General features: G+C 34.4%; 2 protein-coding genes across 5 annotated transcripts in view; one reads left to right on the plus strand and one right to left on the minus strand.

Moving 5' to 3' along the window:
- Positions 1–2,485: 2,485 nt before the first annotated feature.
- Positions 2,486–14,922, minus strand: LOC124538040 (cleavage and polyadenylation specificity factor subunit 6). 4 transcript variants are annotated; one of them, XM_047115048.1, is made up of 14 exons: positions 14,764–14,922; positions 14,436–14,651; positions 10,425–10,640; positions 9,682–9,790; positions 9,020–9,240; positions 8,518–8,700; positions 7,943–8,036; positions 7,407–7,511; positions 6,826–6,932; positions 6,168–6,434; positions 5,405–5,610; positions 5,037–5,078; positions 4,804–4,902; positions 2,486–4,116 (listed from the first exon to the last, which is right to left on the minus strand). In XM_047115048.1, the coding sequence occupies exons 1-14, from the start codon at positions 14,827–14,829 to the stop codon at positions 3,930–3,932; spliced, it is 2,118 nt and encodes a 705-aa protein (XP_046971004.1). In that variant the 5' UTR covers positions 14,830–14,922; the 3' UTR covers positions 2,486–3,929. The 4 variants fall into 4 exon arrangements, with proteins under 4 accessions (XP_046971004.1, XP_046971003.1, XP_046971001.1 ...); XM_047115047.1 differs by having other exon boundaries at positions 6,826–6,917; positions 9,020–9,258; XM_047115045.1 differs by having other exon boundaries at positions 9,020–9,258.
- Positions 14,923–15,632: 710 nt separating this feature from the next.
- LOC124537805 (ubiquitin-like protein 3) overlaps positions 15,633–16,375 on the plus strand; it is a 161,033-nt gene continuing 160,290 nt past the window's right edge. The window contains exon 1 of the mRNA XM_047114715.1: positions 15,633–15,986. Coding sequence (XP_046970671.1) covers positions 15,957–15,986 — 30 coding nt within the window. The 5' untranslated portion in view covers positions 15,633–15,956. The remainder of the gene's footprint in view (positions 15,987–16,375) is intronic.

Below are 16,375 nucleotides of genomic sequence, written 5' to 3' on the forward strand. Positions count from 1 at the left end.
AACTCAAACAAATGTAAAACGATACTAAAAATTTCAAGAAACAAAAACACGTTTTCTTTGGCAAACTTAAATTTAAACACGCATAAATAAATGAAAAGCAATTTAAAAACACCAAGTTAATTTTAAAATATCTCTAATCAAGATTAACACAGCAATCTTCATCCCGCTTAGTACAAGAATAGAAGAACACTTTAATGTAATTAGTGCATTTCAGAAACGCTTAATCTTAGTTAGGTTATTGCAATAAATTACACAAATGTTGCTGTGATAAAAATAAGTTTTCAGTATTAATATCTAGTGTTTTAGGTATATAACCGAACTTTATTTTTATCAATTGTGATATTAATGATGTGACATATCTATCCTGACTTAGTCGTGAAATCTGACGATCTCTTAGGCTTTCATGCCCCTTTCCATATCCGCTCTCTTATATGTGTGCGTGGCACGTATAGTACACTATCTTATTACAAACTATGCACTACGCAACGGACGGCAATAGACAGACTGGCTCCGAACCGGCCAAATCCTGCTTTGTAACATTTTTTCGAACCCTTTACAGGACAAATCATCCTTTTTACATTCCTTAGATCTCTTTGTGCTTACTCTAAATAAACCAAATATAATAAATTATTTTGAGCTGTGCTTTGGATCATTACGGTACAGCCACCATACTTGATTAGCGCTACTGAAGTCCTCGATTTTACGTGACTTAATTACTGTAAAGACTGATTAATACAAGAATTGTAGAGCAATTTATAAATTATTGTCGTACAAAAAAAATAACTATAGAAGATTTCAAGACTTGGGGAAAATAGAGAAGAGAGATGGAGAAACTGTCTAAATATTAAAACGCCTTATGTTATGGTTCACGATTTATTAACGAGATGGTAAAATTATACGGACTGTGACGCATTTGATAGACATTCTGTTTTACATATGCAATGCTTCAACTTTTATACATGATATATGCCAAAGAATATGAGATACACAGATGTGAAATATTTTTGTCATAGAATATGTAGCTTTACTAACTGTTTACTTTAATACCTATGTGCATACTTATACGGCACATAGTTAACGCATCAGCAGAATGTACTGGAGTGACATCTAAGGCCCCTACTCCAAATGAAGATAATAATTGCCTTGCGTGAAGATATTTAAAATATATAAAACTCCAAACATGTTTCAGGATGAAATGAAAATTGCAACAATTTAAATAATAGCAATTACTCGCATCAGTTTTCTGTATTTTGTTTCAAAGTAGCTTAATAATTAAGAAACAAAATAAAAAGGCAAATATTCGAAACACATGGCTACAAGCGACAGATAAGCGTGGCCGAATACGACATATGAGACAATAGGCTATTTGACTAGTTTTTAAAATCCATTTTATATTATTTGGTAGAAGTTAAGGAACCCAGTAAAAGTTGTGTTTTTTATTTCTAGTACATATTTGCCGAAAAATATCATATTAAAAATTCCATATTTAAAATTTAAATAGCGCGCATAAACGCTACTTGGACAATATGGCGCTATAATGGGGTCGGTGACGTCACTTTCCTGTATTTTAATCTCTAGTACATATCGTAGAAAAGCAAAGTTTACAAGAAAGTGACTTCATCATAAACCCGGCCAATCAGGAGCTTTTTGTGTCACGTGACAACGTTTGAAAAAATGCATTTTTATTTATGGATTTTTGAATAAATTAAGTATTATTTTCAACTTTCGATAGTAAATAACCATTTTTAAACTCATAATATACACTGATTACAATAATTCACAATTTATTTTTCGCATTGTCAAATAGCCTATTCTAAATGGTTTTGATATGTTACCTTCACGTGGATAAAGAGGCATAAAAAATTAGCTAATCTTTTTTGTTTCTATATATTAATACAGTTCCAAGTTAAAATATTGTATATGTTAAATGTACGATATTTTAGATTTCTTTCTTCTGTCTTTGATAGACAAAATATTTTCTTCATTATCAAAATGATATATGTATCGAGAAGAAATTTGAATAATTAGTTATCATTACAATTAATCTAGAGCATTTTTATAACGATCTAAAGCACATTTTCTGTCCTCAAAAACTCAATTTTCAGACAGGCTTTAAACGTAACTTTTTTACGAGTGGCTTTCAAAAAAAGAATAAGAAAAATACAACGGTCGTGTAACCGCTTGAATAAATATAATACATACTTTACACGAAAAATAAAATTAAAATTGAACACTACTGCACATAAAGAAACTACTGTATTTAAGTAACTCCATATTCGTGTCTCGTTTTCCTTATAATCATTTTCAACTGTTAATATGCATTAAGTGTAAATATTTACTTACAATAAGATATTACCATTTACTAGGTATAATATTATGAATTATAGTTTAGTATAATAAAACCACAACACTCGTCATAAGATTAATTAATGAATTGTTAGGACTAGAATAAAAAATGAAGAAAACATCGAAATAAAACAAATTCTTAATGATAAATTTATTTATTCAGGAAATAAGCCCTAAAAATCAGTGTCACAATATATATGGAACAAATCCATACTTAAATTCTTAATTCTACGTACCTAACTAACATCTAATTAGTACTTATTTAAATAACTTTGATATTCCTCCCGAATATCAAACTTACTCAATAAAATATAGATTTACAACTCTCAAGAAATCTTTAAAGTTACTTTCTTCACACAAATATATTAGATTTGGTGTCAATTTTAGGTTAAAAGAACCTCTGTTGGAATGTTGTTCATTTCCATTTAGAGAATGGTATTTAAGCCGGCGTCACCCATTTAGTACGTATTATCTATACGTACAAATCCATATTTGTATGACTATGTATGAGGCTTATGCTTTCTAACAAACATATCATTAACGTTAAAATTTGTATATTTCTTGACATTGCAATATGCTTGTTTGTTTAACGCGATTAATGTGTGGCGCCGGAATTTGTTAACATTATTTATTTGTTACTGTAGTGTCATATTTAGTGCGTATGCGCAACTTTAAGTGCATAACGAACAAAAATGAATGCGTCTGCGGAAATACTATAGAAAACAACACAATTATATTTGTTCAATTCTATATAAATTAACTCAAACTCACATAAGGACAATCATAATTAACATTAAAAAAAAACAACAACATCAGCATGTACATGGCGTTATGAAAACTAAATAACAATTTTGTAATTTCAAAAGTAGGGTTTGAGTAATGAATGAAATTTCAAATGAGCTATTTAATATAAAGTTAATTAAAGGAATTTCACAAGGAAAATACTTTATGGACGTTGCAAAATATCCATGTTAATACAACGAAACCGAAGACACTGCATAGGAGGAGCACACCAAAATTGCAATATAAGAAAGAATAACACTGTGAACATCAGTACGTTGAAACACAATTGAAGCAGACACAAACATTTCGTTTGCCAGTCTAATGCTGCTTCGGCCTACAGCTATTTTGATGGGCAAAACAACCGACCCAGTGACGGCGGGAACGCTACAAATATTGCGCGTCACGCGTACGCAATTTGAATTAGATCGATTATTGCTATCCGGTTAAGATGGATCCGGTGAGTCGAGATGGCCCAGTGGTTAGAACACGTGCATCTTAACCGATGATTGCGGGTTCAAACCCAGGCAAGCACCGCTGATTCATGTGCTTAATTTGTCTTTATAATTCATCTCGTGCTCAGCGGTGAAGGAAAACATCGTGAGGAAACCTGCACAAATTTCATTGAAATTCTGCCTATTGTGTATTCCACGAACCCGCATTGGAACAGCGTGGTGGAATATGTTCCAAACCTTCTCCTCAAAGGGAGAGGAGGCCTTTAGCCCAGCAGTGGGAATTTACAGGCTGTTACTTTACTACTTTTATTGCTATCCGAGAAGTGACTGGTGACGTGGCTCGCGGGTCTAGTGGCGCGCGTCGCGGCGGTGGTCGCGGTCGCGGTCGCGGTCGCGGTCGGCGGGCGGCGGGTCGCGGTCGCGTCGCTCGCGGTACCGCTCGTCGTAGTAGGGCGCGGCCGCCGTGCGGCTCTTGGCGCTACTCGCGTCGCCCGCCCCCGCCTCAGCGGCCGGCTCCACGGGAGACTTGCGTGGCCTATAAAAAGTTTAAATATATAAATATGAGACAACATCACATACATTATCCTCTGATCCCAATGTATAGTACGACACAAATTAGATGTAGCATCGGAAAATACAAAGGAATGAAAATAAAACCGATTACTGCCGATTTATACGACCAATAGAAATAGCTCCCTATCGCGATATTCGGCGCTATTCGTCGCTATAGATTCACGCGTCAGAGAAAGCAAGTGCAAGTAAATCGACGCGTCAAATTGACGAATATATTAGGTCATGTGATATTACAAGTTATTACGTTTGTGCAAAGATCATATTCGCGTGAGAAATAAATATTGATAATTTGGGATAGCGTACTCAATTCGGATGTGATCGGTTTTACGAATTTTCCCGATGCGACATCTAAGTTGTGTCGTACTATAAGTAGCTGAAGCACTTGTGTTATGGAAATCAGAAGTAACGACGGTACCACAAATACCCAGACCCAAGACAACAGAGACAACCAATGGCAATCTACATCGACTCGGCCAGGAATCGAACCCGGGACCTCAGAGTGGCGTACCCATGAAAACCGGTGTACACACCACTCGACCATGGAGGTCGTCAAGGAGTTAATAACCATTTAAACGTTGTAAACTATTCCTGTTGCATTTTGCAAAGTGACCTTGTACATTTATACAGATCAATTTCAATGAAGTCTCACCTCTCTTCTCGACTGTGTCCTCTATTGTAGTGATCGGTACGTTCACGATCCCTTGACCTGGACCTGTCGCGTTCCCTCTCGCGATAATCTCTGTAATACCTGGGAATAAAAAATAATGATTAAAGAGCTACTTTAAAATGATACAAATGTTTTTATTTTTAATGAATTCGTTGTGGATATAGAGGGATGTTGAATCGTTTGTTTTATCGAATTTTCTAATTTCTAAGCCTTACGTATCACGGTCGCGTTCCCGATCCCTCGACCTTTCCCTGTACCTGTAATCAAGTGATTACATTGAATTGAATATAACTCTCTTGAATATCTGGAGATTACAACCCAGGGTGCTTACTAAAACGTAGTACACAATACTTATAAAACATTGCGCGTCGTTGAATTCAAGGCACCAATTTCAAACCGTGGATACATGAACAATCGAATATTGCGCGTAAGATAACTAGCTAGTAATTCGACACCCTCATTTCATTTTATTAATTTAAGGCACGGGAGGTCTTATCTCGTTTGGATTTAAGTCGTTCGATAATGGAGATGGCATAAGATGACTTGAATGTGCAGAGCATGCAACAGCTGCGCTCGTCAGTACCGGTCGCGGTCGTCGCGGTCGCGCGAGCGGTCCCGGTAGCGCGAGGCGGAGCGCTCCCGGCGTCGCGGTGCGCGGTGGTGCGCACGCGCGTCCCGCTCCCGCGAGCGCGAGCGCCGCCGCTCGCCGCCGTACGACTTGGTCTCCACGCCGTGCAGCGTGTCTTGTAGTGATGAGATTAGGATCTTGCAGCGGTCATCGTGGGCCACCTGTATCATATTGTTATACATTAATACGGTGTTTATGCACACTTTTTGCCATGTAAAGTAAAGTAACAGCCTGTAAGTTTCCCACTGCTGGGTTAAGGCCTCCTCTTCCATTAAGGAGAGGGTTTGGAACATATTCCACCACGCTGTTCCAATGCGGGTTGGTGGAATACACATGTGGCGGAATTTCTATGAAATTTGTCACATGCAGGTTTCCTCATGATGTTTTCCTTCACCGCCGAGCACGAGATGAATTATAAAGACAAATTAAGCACATGAAACAGAGGTGCTTGCCTGGGTTTGAACCCGCAATCATCGGTTAAGATGCACGCGTTCTAACCACTGGGCCATCTCGACCATGATTTATACCGAAAGCAAGGTCTAAATAACAATCATATAGTTTTATTGCCAGTATCGATTTACAGTAATATTCATAAACAATACATGTTAACGATATTGTTTTTAATAAAAATAGTAGCCATTATATGTACCTATCCATATATGTATAGTAAATAGTAATAATATAAAAGATGCTAAGAAAAAAAGGAACAATAACTTGCCTTGCTCTGTTTGATCAACGAAATGGCAGTGACGAGCGTCTCAATAGCTGACGCGTATTCTCCTGCGGCTGCGTCGCTGACGGCTCTCGCAATAGCGCTGGACGACACGGTTCTATTGCGACTCATAACTTCTTCGAACTCAGCCTCACTGATGGCCGGATGTGGCGGATGCGTCGGGTGAGGTGCGTGTGCCGCGTGTGGGGGCGCGTGAGGACCGAGCGGTGCCGCGTGATGTGCCGGTCGCGCTTCGACGCCAGCAGGGTAGCTCTACATAAAAAAGAAAAAGTTATTATATATAATAATAATAAATAATAATAATATAATAAATAAATATGAGACAACATCACATACATTACTCTGATCCCAATGTAAGTAGCTGAAGCACTTGTGTTATGGATATCAGAAGTAACGACGGCACCACAAACACCCAGACCCAAGACAACACAGAAAACTAATGGTAATCTACATCGACTCGGCCGGGAATCAAACCCGGGACCTCAGAGTGGCGTACCCATGAAAACCGGTGTACATACCACTCGACCATGGAGGTCGTCCGAATATGCATATGAACCCTCAATGTCATACCAAAATATTTTGGTATTTTAGCAGCAGTATATGTATGCAAAATGATTTGATTTTGTTATAAGATGTAACCTACCGTCGGTGGTCTTCCATAAGGTTGTCGTGCGCCGGGTGGTGGCCCTTGCGTCGGAGGTGGTGCACCATGAGCCGGGTGACCGTATGGAGCACCTTGATTAAAAATACCTTAATCAGAAATTAAAAGATAATATTACGCGAATACGCTTCACAATACTAATCGTTTGTTAAAAATACATTGGTAGAAAAAGCATACTATTCGATACAAGATTTTGTAGATGATAAAAAAGCGTGGAGTTAATACCTGTTGACTTCCAAGCAGGATACATTAATTGAAATAATTGTATTTAATTAACATGACGTTGTATTTTTTAAATGTTAAAAAAGAGTAACTACTGAGTTTCTTGCCGGTTCTTCTCGGTAGAATCTACTTTCCGAACCGGTGGTAGCTTCACTTAATTGTAAAATGACGATTCAAAAGTGCTTATAAAAGCCTACTTGAATAAAGTTTATTTTGATTTTGATTTTGATAATGAATAATTAAATAAAAATATACGCAATTCAGTTATGTTATAAAGTCATTATCAAATGTTGAAATTGGTGGGCATGTAATTTGAGATATTTTAATATATTTGTATTAACCTTGCGGTGTAGGCTGTGGCGGTTGCACTTGCGGTGCAGGTTGCACAGGAGGCTGTTGGCTGAAGAAAGCTGGGTTCACATGAGGCGCCGGTGCACCACCTACGCCTGCATCAAACAAAAATCATTATATAATATCATCAATTTAAGAAACCATCGAGTTAATATTCAACAACAACAACAGCCTGTGAATTCCCACTGCTGGGCTAAAGGCCTCCTCTCCCTTTGAGTAGAAGGTTTGGAACATATTCCACCACGCTGTTCCAATGCGGGTTGGTAGAATACACATGTGGCAGAATTTCTATGAAATTTGTCACATGCAGATTTCCTCACGATGTTTTCCTTCTCCGCTGAGCACGAGATGAATTATAAAGACAAATTTAGCACATGAATCAGCGGTGCTTGCCAGGGTTTGAACCTGCAATCATCGGTTAAGATGCACGCGTTCTAACCACTGGGCCATCTCGACTGAAAATCCCGATTCAAAAGTGAATTAATATTCATGAACAACTTTCGGTAAATCAAATCAAAAACGTTACCTGGGTGTTGCGGTAATGGTGCAGGTCCCCTAGGAGGTCCCTGCTGGTGCGGCGGAAGTTGGTGATGGGGAGGCGGCATGCCTTGGCCAGGAGGCTGTTTAAAAAAATTAACTTAATGTATATATACATGTTACAATAATTTAACAAACAAGCAATAACAAGAAGTCTTAAAAGTTATGCTATATATAACTTGTTTTGTTTTTTTTTTTTTTTTTATGGAATAGGTTGGCGGACGAGCATATGGGCCACCTGATGGTAAGTGGTCACCATCACCTATAGACAATGACGCTGTAAGAAATATTAACTATTCCTTACATCGTCAATGTGCCACCAACCTTGGGAACTAAGATGTTATGTCCGTTGTGCCTGTGGTTACACTGGCTTACTCACCCTTCAAACCGGAACACAACAGTACTGAGTACTGTTATTTGGCGGTAGAATAACTGATGAGTGGTACCAACCCAGACGGGCTTGCACAAAGCCCTACCACCAATTTACAGCAATACATTTCTAAATATAATTATTTATACAGTTTAAGCTGTGTTCTTATAATGATTAGTTTAAAGGACACTTACAGCGTGCGGCGGCGGCATCTGGTGCGGCATTTGGTGCTGCGGCGGGCCGTACTGCGGCGCGGGCGCGGGCATGTGGTGCGGGCGCGGCCACTCGGGGCCGGAGCGCGGGCCGGGCCCGGGACCCGGGCCGCCCGGCCCTCCGGGACCTCCAGGAGCGCGTTGCATCTGAGGCGGCCCTTGGAACTGAATACAAATATTTTTATTTAAAACATTTATACCATATAGTACAAATTAATTTTAGATAATCCAGCTGCCAGTCATTAATGTATAGATTAAATAATTTTTGATGCTACATGAAATAAAAAATATGAATGAAATATGGAAAATTCAAACATACAAAATGTTAAGCCTGTCTCTTATTATGATGAAAGCCAAAATTGAAATAAATTTCTTTGGGCAGTGTTCTACTTAAACTATTCTATTGTAAACAATCAAAAATGTGCTTGTATAAAAATCTTTTGAAACATGATAACTATTACCATTCTTGCAAATAAAATCGTACCTGCATGGGTGGCCTATGCTGTGGTGGTCCCTGATGGGGTGGTGGACCTTGATGGGGTGGCATGTGATGCGGTGGTGGTCCCTGATGCTGTGGCATATGATGAGGCGGGGGTCCGTGAGGCCCTGGCGGGGGTCCACGGAGCTGGTGATGAGGACCAGGACCAGGCATCATCATACGAGGGCCGTTGGGCCCCGGTCCGTTTGGTCCACCGCCGAAGAATTCTGGAGATCGATGCATTGCTGATAGATTGTTAGTTTACATTTTGACCAATAGTATCTTATAATAGTTTATGTTTACAAAAAAATATATTGTTATGTTGTTCAATTATTTTCTTATAAATTTTAACATTTTTACTATATTTTACTCTAAATATTAAATAATAACAGTCCAATCTAAGAAAAAACTACTTATAATCATATTTTTTATTATAAACTAAAATATCATAAGCAGACCATCATATCTGCCACCTAATGGTTAATTGTTGTCATCACCCATAGATATTGACACTAAAAGAGATACTTGCTGTTTTCATTTGGGTGGGTGGTATGATGTAAAAGGAAACTAAGATTATATACCACTTGAGTCTTTCAATCATAATTATTTCTGTTATAGTAAAACTTATTTTTTAATCATAATTATTTAATAATGATATTTATTATTACCTCCAGGGTGTGGTCCAGGTGGTCCACCAGGATGAGGTCCTCTCATGCCAGGGTTGGGTCCAGGTGGGGTAGACCTTGTCTTAGACTGGCTTTCAAACTGGTTCAAAGCCTATGAAATACAATTAAAGTTAAAAACTAATAAAAACTCGATAAAGAAAAAGAAAAGAAATAGATAAATTTAATTAAGTAATTGAGACAAAAAGAATTCGATTTTTAGCACTGATTGCATAATCTGAGACTGTTTATTACTAATTAAATAGTTTGTTGCTCTTTTCTCGATTTCGTCCACATGACAACAACATCTAGGAGGATAAATCTCTTACTATTGATTTATATAAGGATGCAAACTTTTTGACTTCTCTGTTTTTTATTACTAATTGAAAACATTATACATAATTTCCTCAATAATCTTATAATATTGTTGAATACTGTCTGCTAAAATAATCTTTACTTGCAACTTGTATGCTTGCATTATGTCAGTAATTTGATAAGGAAATTAAGATTTTTTTTGTGTTATTCAGTAGAATTTGCAGTAGCAAACTCTGTAATTAATTTATTTACACTAACTAGTTAAGTGATAATAATCAATATCAGCCTATGACATTCCAAATGATTTCTGTATTAAACTTATCACAAAAGTGTTGATCTAAATTCTCTAAAAAAAATCTATGCTTCATAATTTATAGCCATTACATTTAATTAATATCAAAGATAAATTCTGAACATACTTATTTGATATGTACCTGTTTAGTGGGTAATGTCACGACGGGATGCTGACCGTGAATCTCTTTCTTCGGGAGCCGATCCATGACCACCCTGATGGACTGATCGGAACCCAGCGATATGACGCAGAAACCTTTCGACTGTCCGTTTGCCCTGTTTTCGAAGAACTTGACATCTTGAAAATCCGTGACGCCGATATCGGCGATCGCGTTAGCAATATCTTGATCTGTCGCCCACTGAAAAATACGTATCCAAAACTCAGGAAAAAGCTATCACGTTGTATGTGTAGCGAAATATAAAATACATACTTGACTGTGCCTCGAATGCCTTTGTCGCAATAGCTCGATATAGGTAATAACTCCGAAATTTTAGCCCTACGAGTACTTTTTACAACGCGATTTTTGAACTGCACTAACTTCGATAGAATGCTACGTGTTCCTATCATATTCGGTATATCGTAAGTTATTTTATAGACAATATAAATCATTCTACTTTCACGCCAATCTTTCGTAACCTAGCATAACCCTTACATTCAAATTGACTTTGGACATTTTCATTGTTTACTCTCATTTGATTTCCACGTTAGGAAAATATTGGGTCGAAAGGAAACAGTTTTATTTTTAACCATAATTTTATTTTCATCATCACATCTTTCGTTATTATCATATTAATGATATATTAAAGAAAAAAAAGCAGTTAACATACTGCAATTTAAACAAGCCGGATGGATATGTTTTCCTTCAATAACAGGGAAGGAGGAAAATTTTACAATTCTATTAACAATGTACTTATTTTATAAATTATTTAACATTTTATAAAAGAATTGAGATCTTTATAATTTAATTTATTAATTTAACTATTTAAGTGGTTAAGTACTAAGGCGAAGATTAAATTAGACATTAGTTTCAGTTTTATTGAAAAATCAAACATTAACGTAATATTTTAACAGGATTAATGAAGTTAATTACTCACAATAAATCATTAGTTTGTTCGATACAATGAACTTATTTTGAATAAACAATCGGTTTTAACATCATGTAGTACAAATCGTATTTCCTTATAACAATTTGTACATTTTGTAGATTTTATCGAACGCGCGTAACAAAGTTATTAGATAATCAAAATGCTAGTTACCCTATTTCCCACCTCAATCATATAGTGACAATGATTTAATATTTATTTTAAATTAACATTAAAAATATTTTCACGGCCTCATATCAACAATTATTTACAAAAGTATATAACGTAACAATAATCTTTTCGCACCGAAATAGAGAAATACACCAATAATGGCTTATATCTAAACCATTACTAGTTTAAATATATACAATATGATTAAGTAAATAAATATTACACTTATTCAACAGAGACAAAAAACAGTCGATATACGAATTTTAGACAGAGAGCTACAGTTTACAAGTTTAAAATTCTTACCTTGATGTAACCTGATAAAGAAAAATGTAGATTATATAGTATTTATGAAAAATCAGAATTTTGGTAATGATATTAATTTGTATTTGACATGCAGCCACATTCTACCCAATATTCTGATTCCAAAACAATGCAATTTTATAGCAAATCAATCGCTTCTTATATAAATGCAGCCTTACCATCAAATTCATTGATACATAGTTCCCTCAACAGAATGTATCTAATTAAACAAGTTCTAAATATAATAAAGATATTTTAAAACTAACACGGTTCCGGTGTAACGCTATAGACAAAATACAATCTGCTTGCAAAATGTTTTTAACATTTTTTGAAAATAAAGCAACAGCTCATGGAATTACATATCTTTAGGGTTTTTATATGCCTAATGGAAGTATTTTTTTATATAAATATATAATGCGACTAGCTCTCATCCATCATCATTTATAACATCCTTCCAAATAAAATATACATTCAAATTCCATTCCAAAAACATACTTTAACCACAAAACAATCATTTAGTTGACATGAGATATTTAAAAAGTGATATTTATAAACTTCTGTTATGGATTGTTTGATAAAACTCAACACTTATGAGTGAAACTTGTCATATAAATATTTTTGTAATTTATACAAATAATAATAAACATTGATATTTATCAAAAAATTGCAGACATGAATTTCGCTTTGAGCTACAGAATAGCTTATACAAACCATAACATATATCATTTCAATACATAAATAAATATCTCTTTCCTTTTTATAATTACTAATATATTTCTCAATGTGTTAAAACAAAATGAAAGAATTAAAAAAAAAGAAACTATTCTACAAGTTTGTGAAGTGCAGAATTTAAAACACTATGGTATGATTAAAAAAAACACACCTTTACCGACTATAAATAAACGCAATAAGACCAATCTTAGTTTGTTTCCTTACTAATTTTATAGTATTTTTTTAATTGCAATGATAACAAAATATTAAAAATCTTATCTAACCAACATTAAAAATTAATATTGTAAACTAAAAAAGCAAAAACAAGATTCAATATTTCACAAAATTTATACTGAAAAACAACTATGTTTATATGTCACAGCTAAGTATCACAGATAGGTATCGACTTGCCTGTTTTTGCTAAAAAATATTGATATAGCACCATCATAAACATAAGAATATGTGAAATTAAAAACACATCAATAAAATTTTGATTCCATATTAAAAAAAAAAAATCATAAAATAATAACATGAGATCTTAATAATTCTAGTATTCAAATACTGATAAACAATAAGTTCTCCATACCTAAACATACTTATATATTATATATCTACATTTCACTATCAAAATACAGGAACTCTATTTGCTTCTGCCTCTATCATCTGATGCTTATGCCAAAAACTATCAGGCTTTTGTTAATTAAAATGTTCAATTATGATGTTGCTATATCAATGTAATTATAGAAATATTTCATCATAGTAGAATTTACGTAAATATATAGCCAAACAGTAACTTATAACATATTTAAAGTACCATAATGTTTAGTTTTTGTTTAAAACAAAATGGCACATTTTACTTGTAATAAATAGCCAAATGAAACCATTCACATAATACAATTCATCATCTCTTGTGTCCATGTTTTATAACATACAAACTTTAATTTACATGCAGAATTTTAGACACATAGTGATTCTATCAGCGTACACAATATATTAATTTAAAAACTCTATTAATTTGGTATCTATATTTCATATATGTTTGTAGTACTATAAGATTATTTCATTCTAAAAACAAACATACAATTAATATATAAACAACTTTTTTGCTATTATTAAGCTAAGAGTAACATGTGAGTAAAGAAATAACATCAATTACAGATTAAAAACCAAAAGTATGTTACAAAACAATTACAAGATTTATTCAATTTCATTCAATATGTGTAGTTAACAACTAGTAGGAACTCTTAGGAATACAAAGACAGTCAGCTTCATTTGGTTATTCATCATTGGGACTGCCATCTTATAAATAAATACACTTAATACACTTAGATTGTATGAGATTATGTGGAAACAATGTTAGACGTATAATAATAACAGTTTCCCACATAGAATATGTAAGTATGTGAATATAGATTAACAAAACTTAATATTCACATATACCTAGTCATCGTCGAAATTATTATTATATATTTTTTGAACTTCAATCTTAATCCTTCAAGATTACAGAAATATTCTATATCAAAATATAAATTGATTGAATTATTGTAAAATACGTAGCCTTATATTTTTTTATCAATAACAACGAAAGCTGTAATTAAAGCTAAAATTCGTATAACAGTTGACAAATAATATGAACTTTACATCGGATGGTTTTACATTATTTTGATACTTAATGGTACTAAGAACCGGATAATTAATTTATTAAAACATTTGATAACGCGAGTAGGTGATTCTAAAAATCGATTAAAAGGTTAACATTTTTCAAGATGGCAGTCCCGGCAAAATATCTGTTTTGTAATATCAGATATTTAAAAATTATTAAAAGTAGTTAATTAAAATAATATGTCCTATATTTACACTTATATTTAAAGAGAAAATCAGGTACAAACCCAGGTTAAATTGCCGACGTAAAGTTGGAAGCGGCGGCCATGATGCCCGTGGCTGGGTGCGTTGTTATGGTAAGGAGCGGTACCATTTGTTTCTTCTGGTGGGTGAGGGTGCTGCGGTGCCGCTGAGTTCGGTGGCCCATCTCCGTCCTCTGGTTTCGCTGTAGGTGCTGCTAAAACGTCGTCATATAAGTCGACATTTTCTCCTCCAAAATCATCCTGAAACGCATTGCATTTTTTCATTTATTAAAAATATTTACAATATAACATTATTTAATTTCATGTAATAATGTAAAATTATCGTAATTCTAAAAGAATAAGGTAAACTTACTTGTCTATTAAAGTCAGATTCTATATCATCGGCGTATAAATCTATATCCACGCCTCCATCCGCCATTTTGCGAAATGAAACAACAATGGCGGCAACAGTGGCGTTTGATGCGCGGCCGACAACTAAAACTTGAAAGCGGCCAACATTTGTGTTGCCATTTGCTAAAAACTTACCACTAGCAAATAGGCTGAGGCTCGGCTAATACAGAAAATTTACTATGAATATAAGAGTGTATTTTTAAAAATAAATTGTAAACAGATGTCTTTGAGTAATCATAAACCTCAAATTACTAAAAACCTATAATACGTTTTAGTATTTTTCAATTTATTACGTATACTCTCCGTAAAAAATAGGAAAGTAACACATTAAACTATATATAAATTGCCACTTAGCACCGCTTCAAAAAGTATATTGATAACAATTATTGACAAAATAAATAAATTAAGTCTTTTAATAGTTTTTATAATATTGTTGTGAAGTATTTTCTCTACCGTATACGTTACCTAAATAATTCAAAAGGACACAAAATAGTAGTAATATATAATACATATTTTTTAAAGTAACTCTATGAAATAAAATATATTGTTTACTTGTGTACCTACATCATTAATAGTACTACAACATGTAAAATAGTATACTATTTATATAGTACATTTTTATAACTTGTAATTTCATTTACAAGTAATTAAAATATGGAAATTCAGTCATTAATACGACTCTTTTATATTATTTAGATTATAACGCCATCTGTTAGAAGTAATTGTACATCTATAGATGCTACTTCAGTTTGTATTCAAGTGTGCTGCCATCTAGAAAAACATTTAGAAATAAAAGTGACCAAACTATAGCATGCGCGGGATGAGGGGGGAAGCAGTAACCATCTCTCGCCATTTTCCGTCAACCTCAATCAAGTTAGCTTCTGTCAGTCGCTGTGTTTGTGTGTTGTGATATGAAAAATTATTTGTACCGATGAATCTCAATGGGAAATCGTGCTAATTACAACGCCAAAAGATGGCTCGGTTATTGTGTTTGTGGTTTTAATGCGACGTTCTATCAGTGATGATGGTCGAGTGATTGATAAAGTGAAGTGTTTTGTGTCGTATGCTGGGCTGCCGCAGCAACATTGAGCTCCTTTCTTTGGATAAATCGTCCCCAAGACGACGTCGGATAAAAGGACTGGAAGGTGACGCACCATGTCGGCGAAAAACATTCCAGGAGACAAGGTAATTGTGAGATTATGTTACAAAGAATTCACAAAAGGTCAGATTTTGTTTGTTTTTATTACGTCTCCTCTCTCTTATTGAGGCGTGGATCGCAGCCAAAATTCTTATTTGGCTACGTGGATAATATTAAAAGGGAAATAAATATTTACTCCAGTATTGTAGAATATTCAATCAATTTTGACCTCTAAACTAAAAATGTAATGAGATCAATTTGAAGGCAAAATAATTCTTTAGAGCACTTTGTTTCTTTATATTGTACACTATAAAAAATGAAAGCTTCCTCTCAAAAAGTATTTGTTACATTTTTATTTACAAGTTAAGAGAAACAATAAAAAGCTGAAAATACAATCATATTTTATTGATTTATTAAACAATGGGTACATATAAAT

Source organism: Vanessa cardui, chromosome 19 (genome assembly GCF_905220365.1).
Source record: "Vanessa cardui chromosome 19, ilVanCard2.1, whole genome shotgun sequence".
Taxonomy (NCBI): domain Eukaryota; kingdom Metazoa; phylum Arthropoda; class Insecta; order Lepidoptera; family Nymphalidae; genus Vanessa; species Vanessa cardui.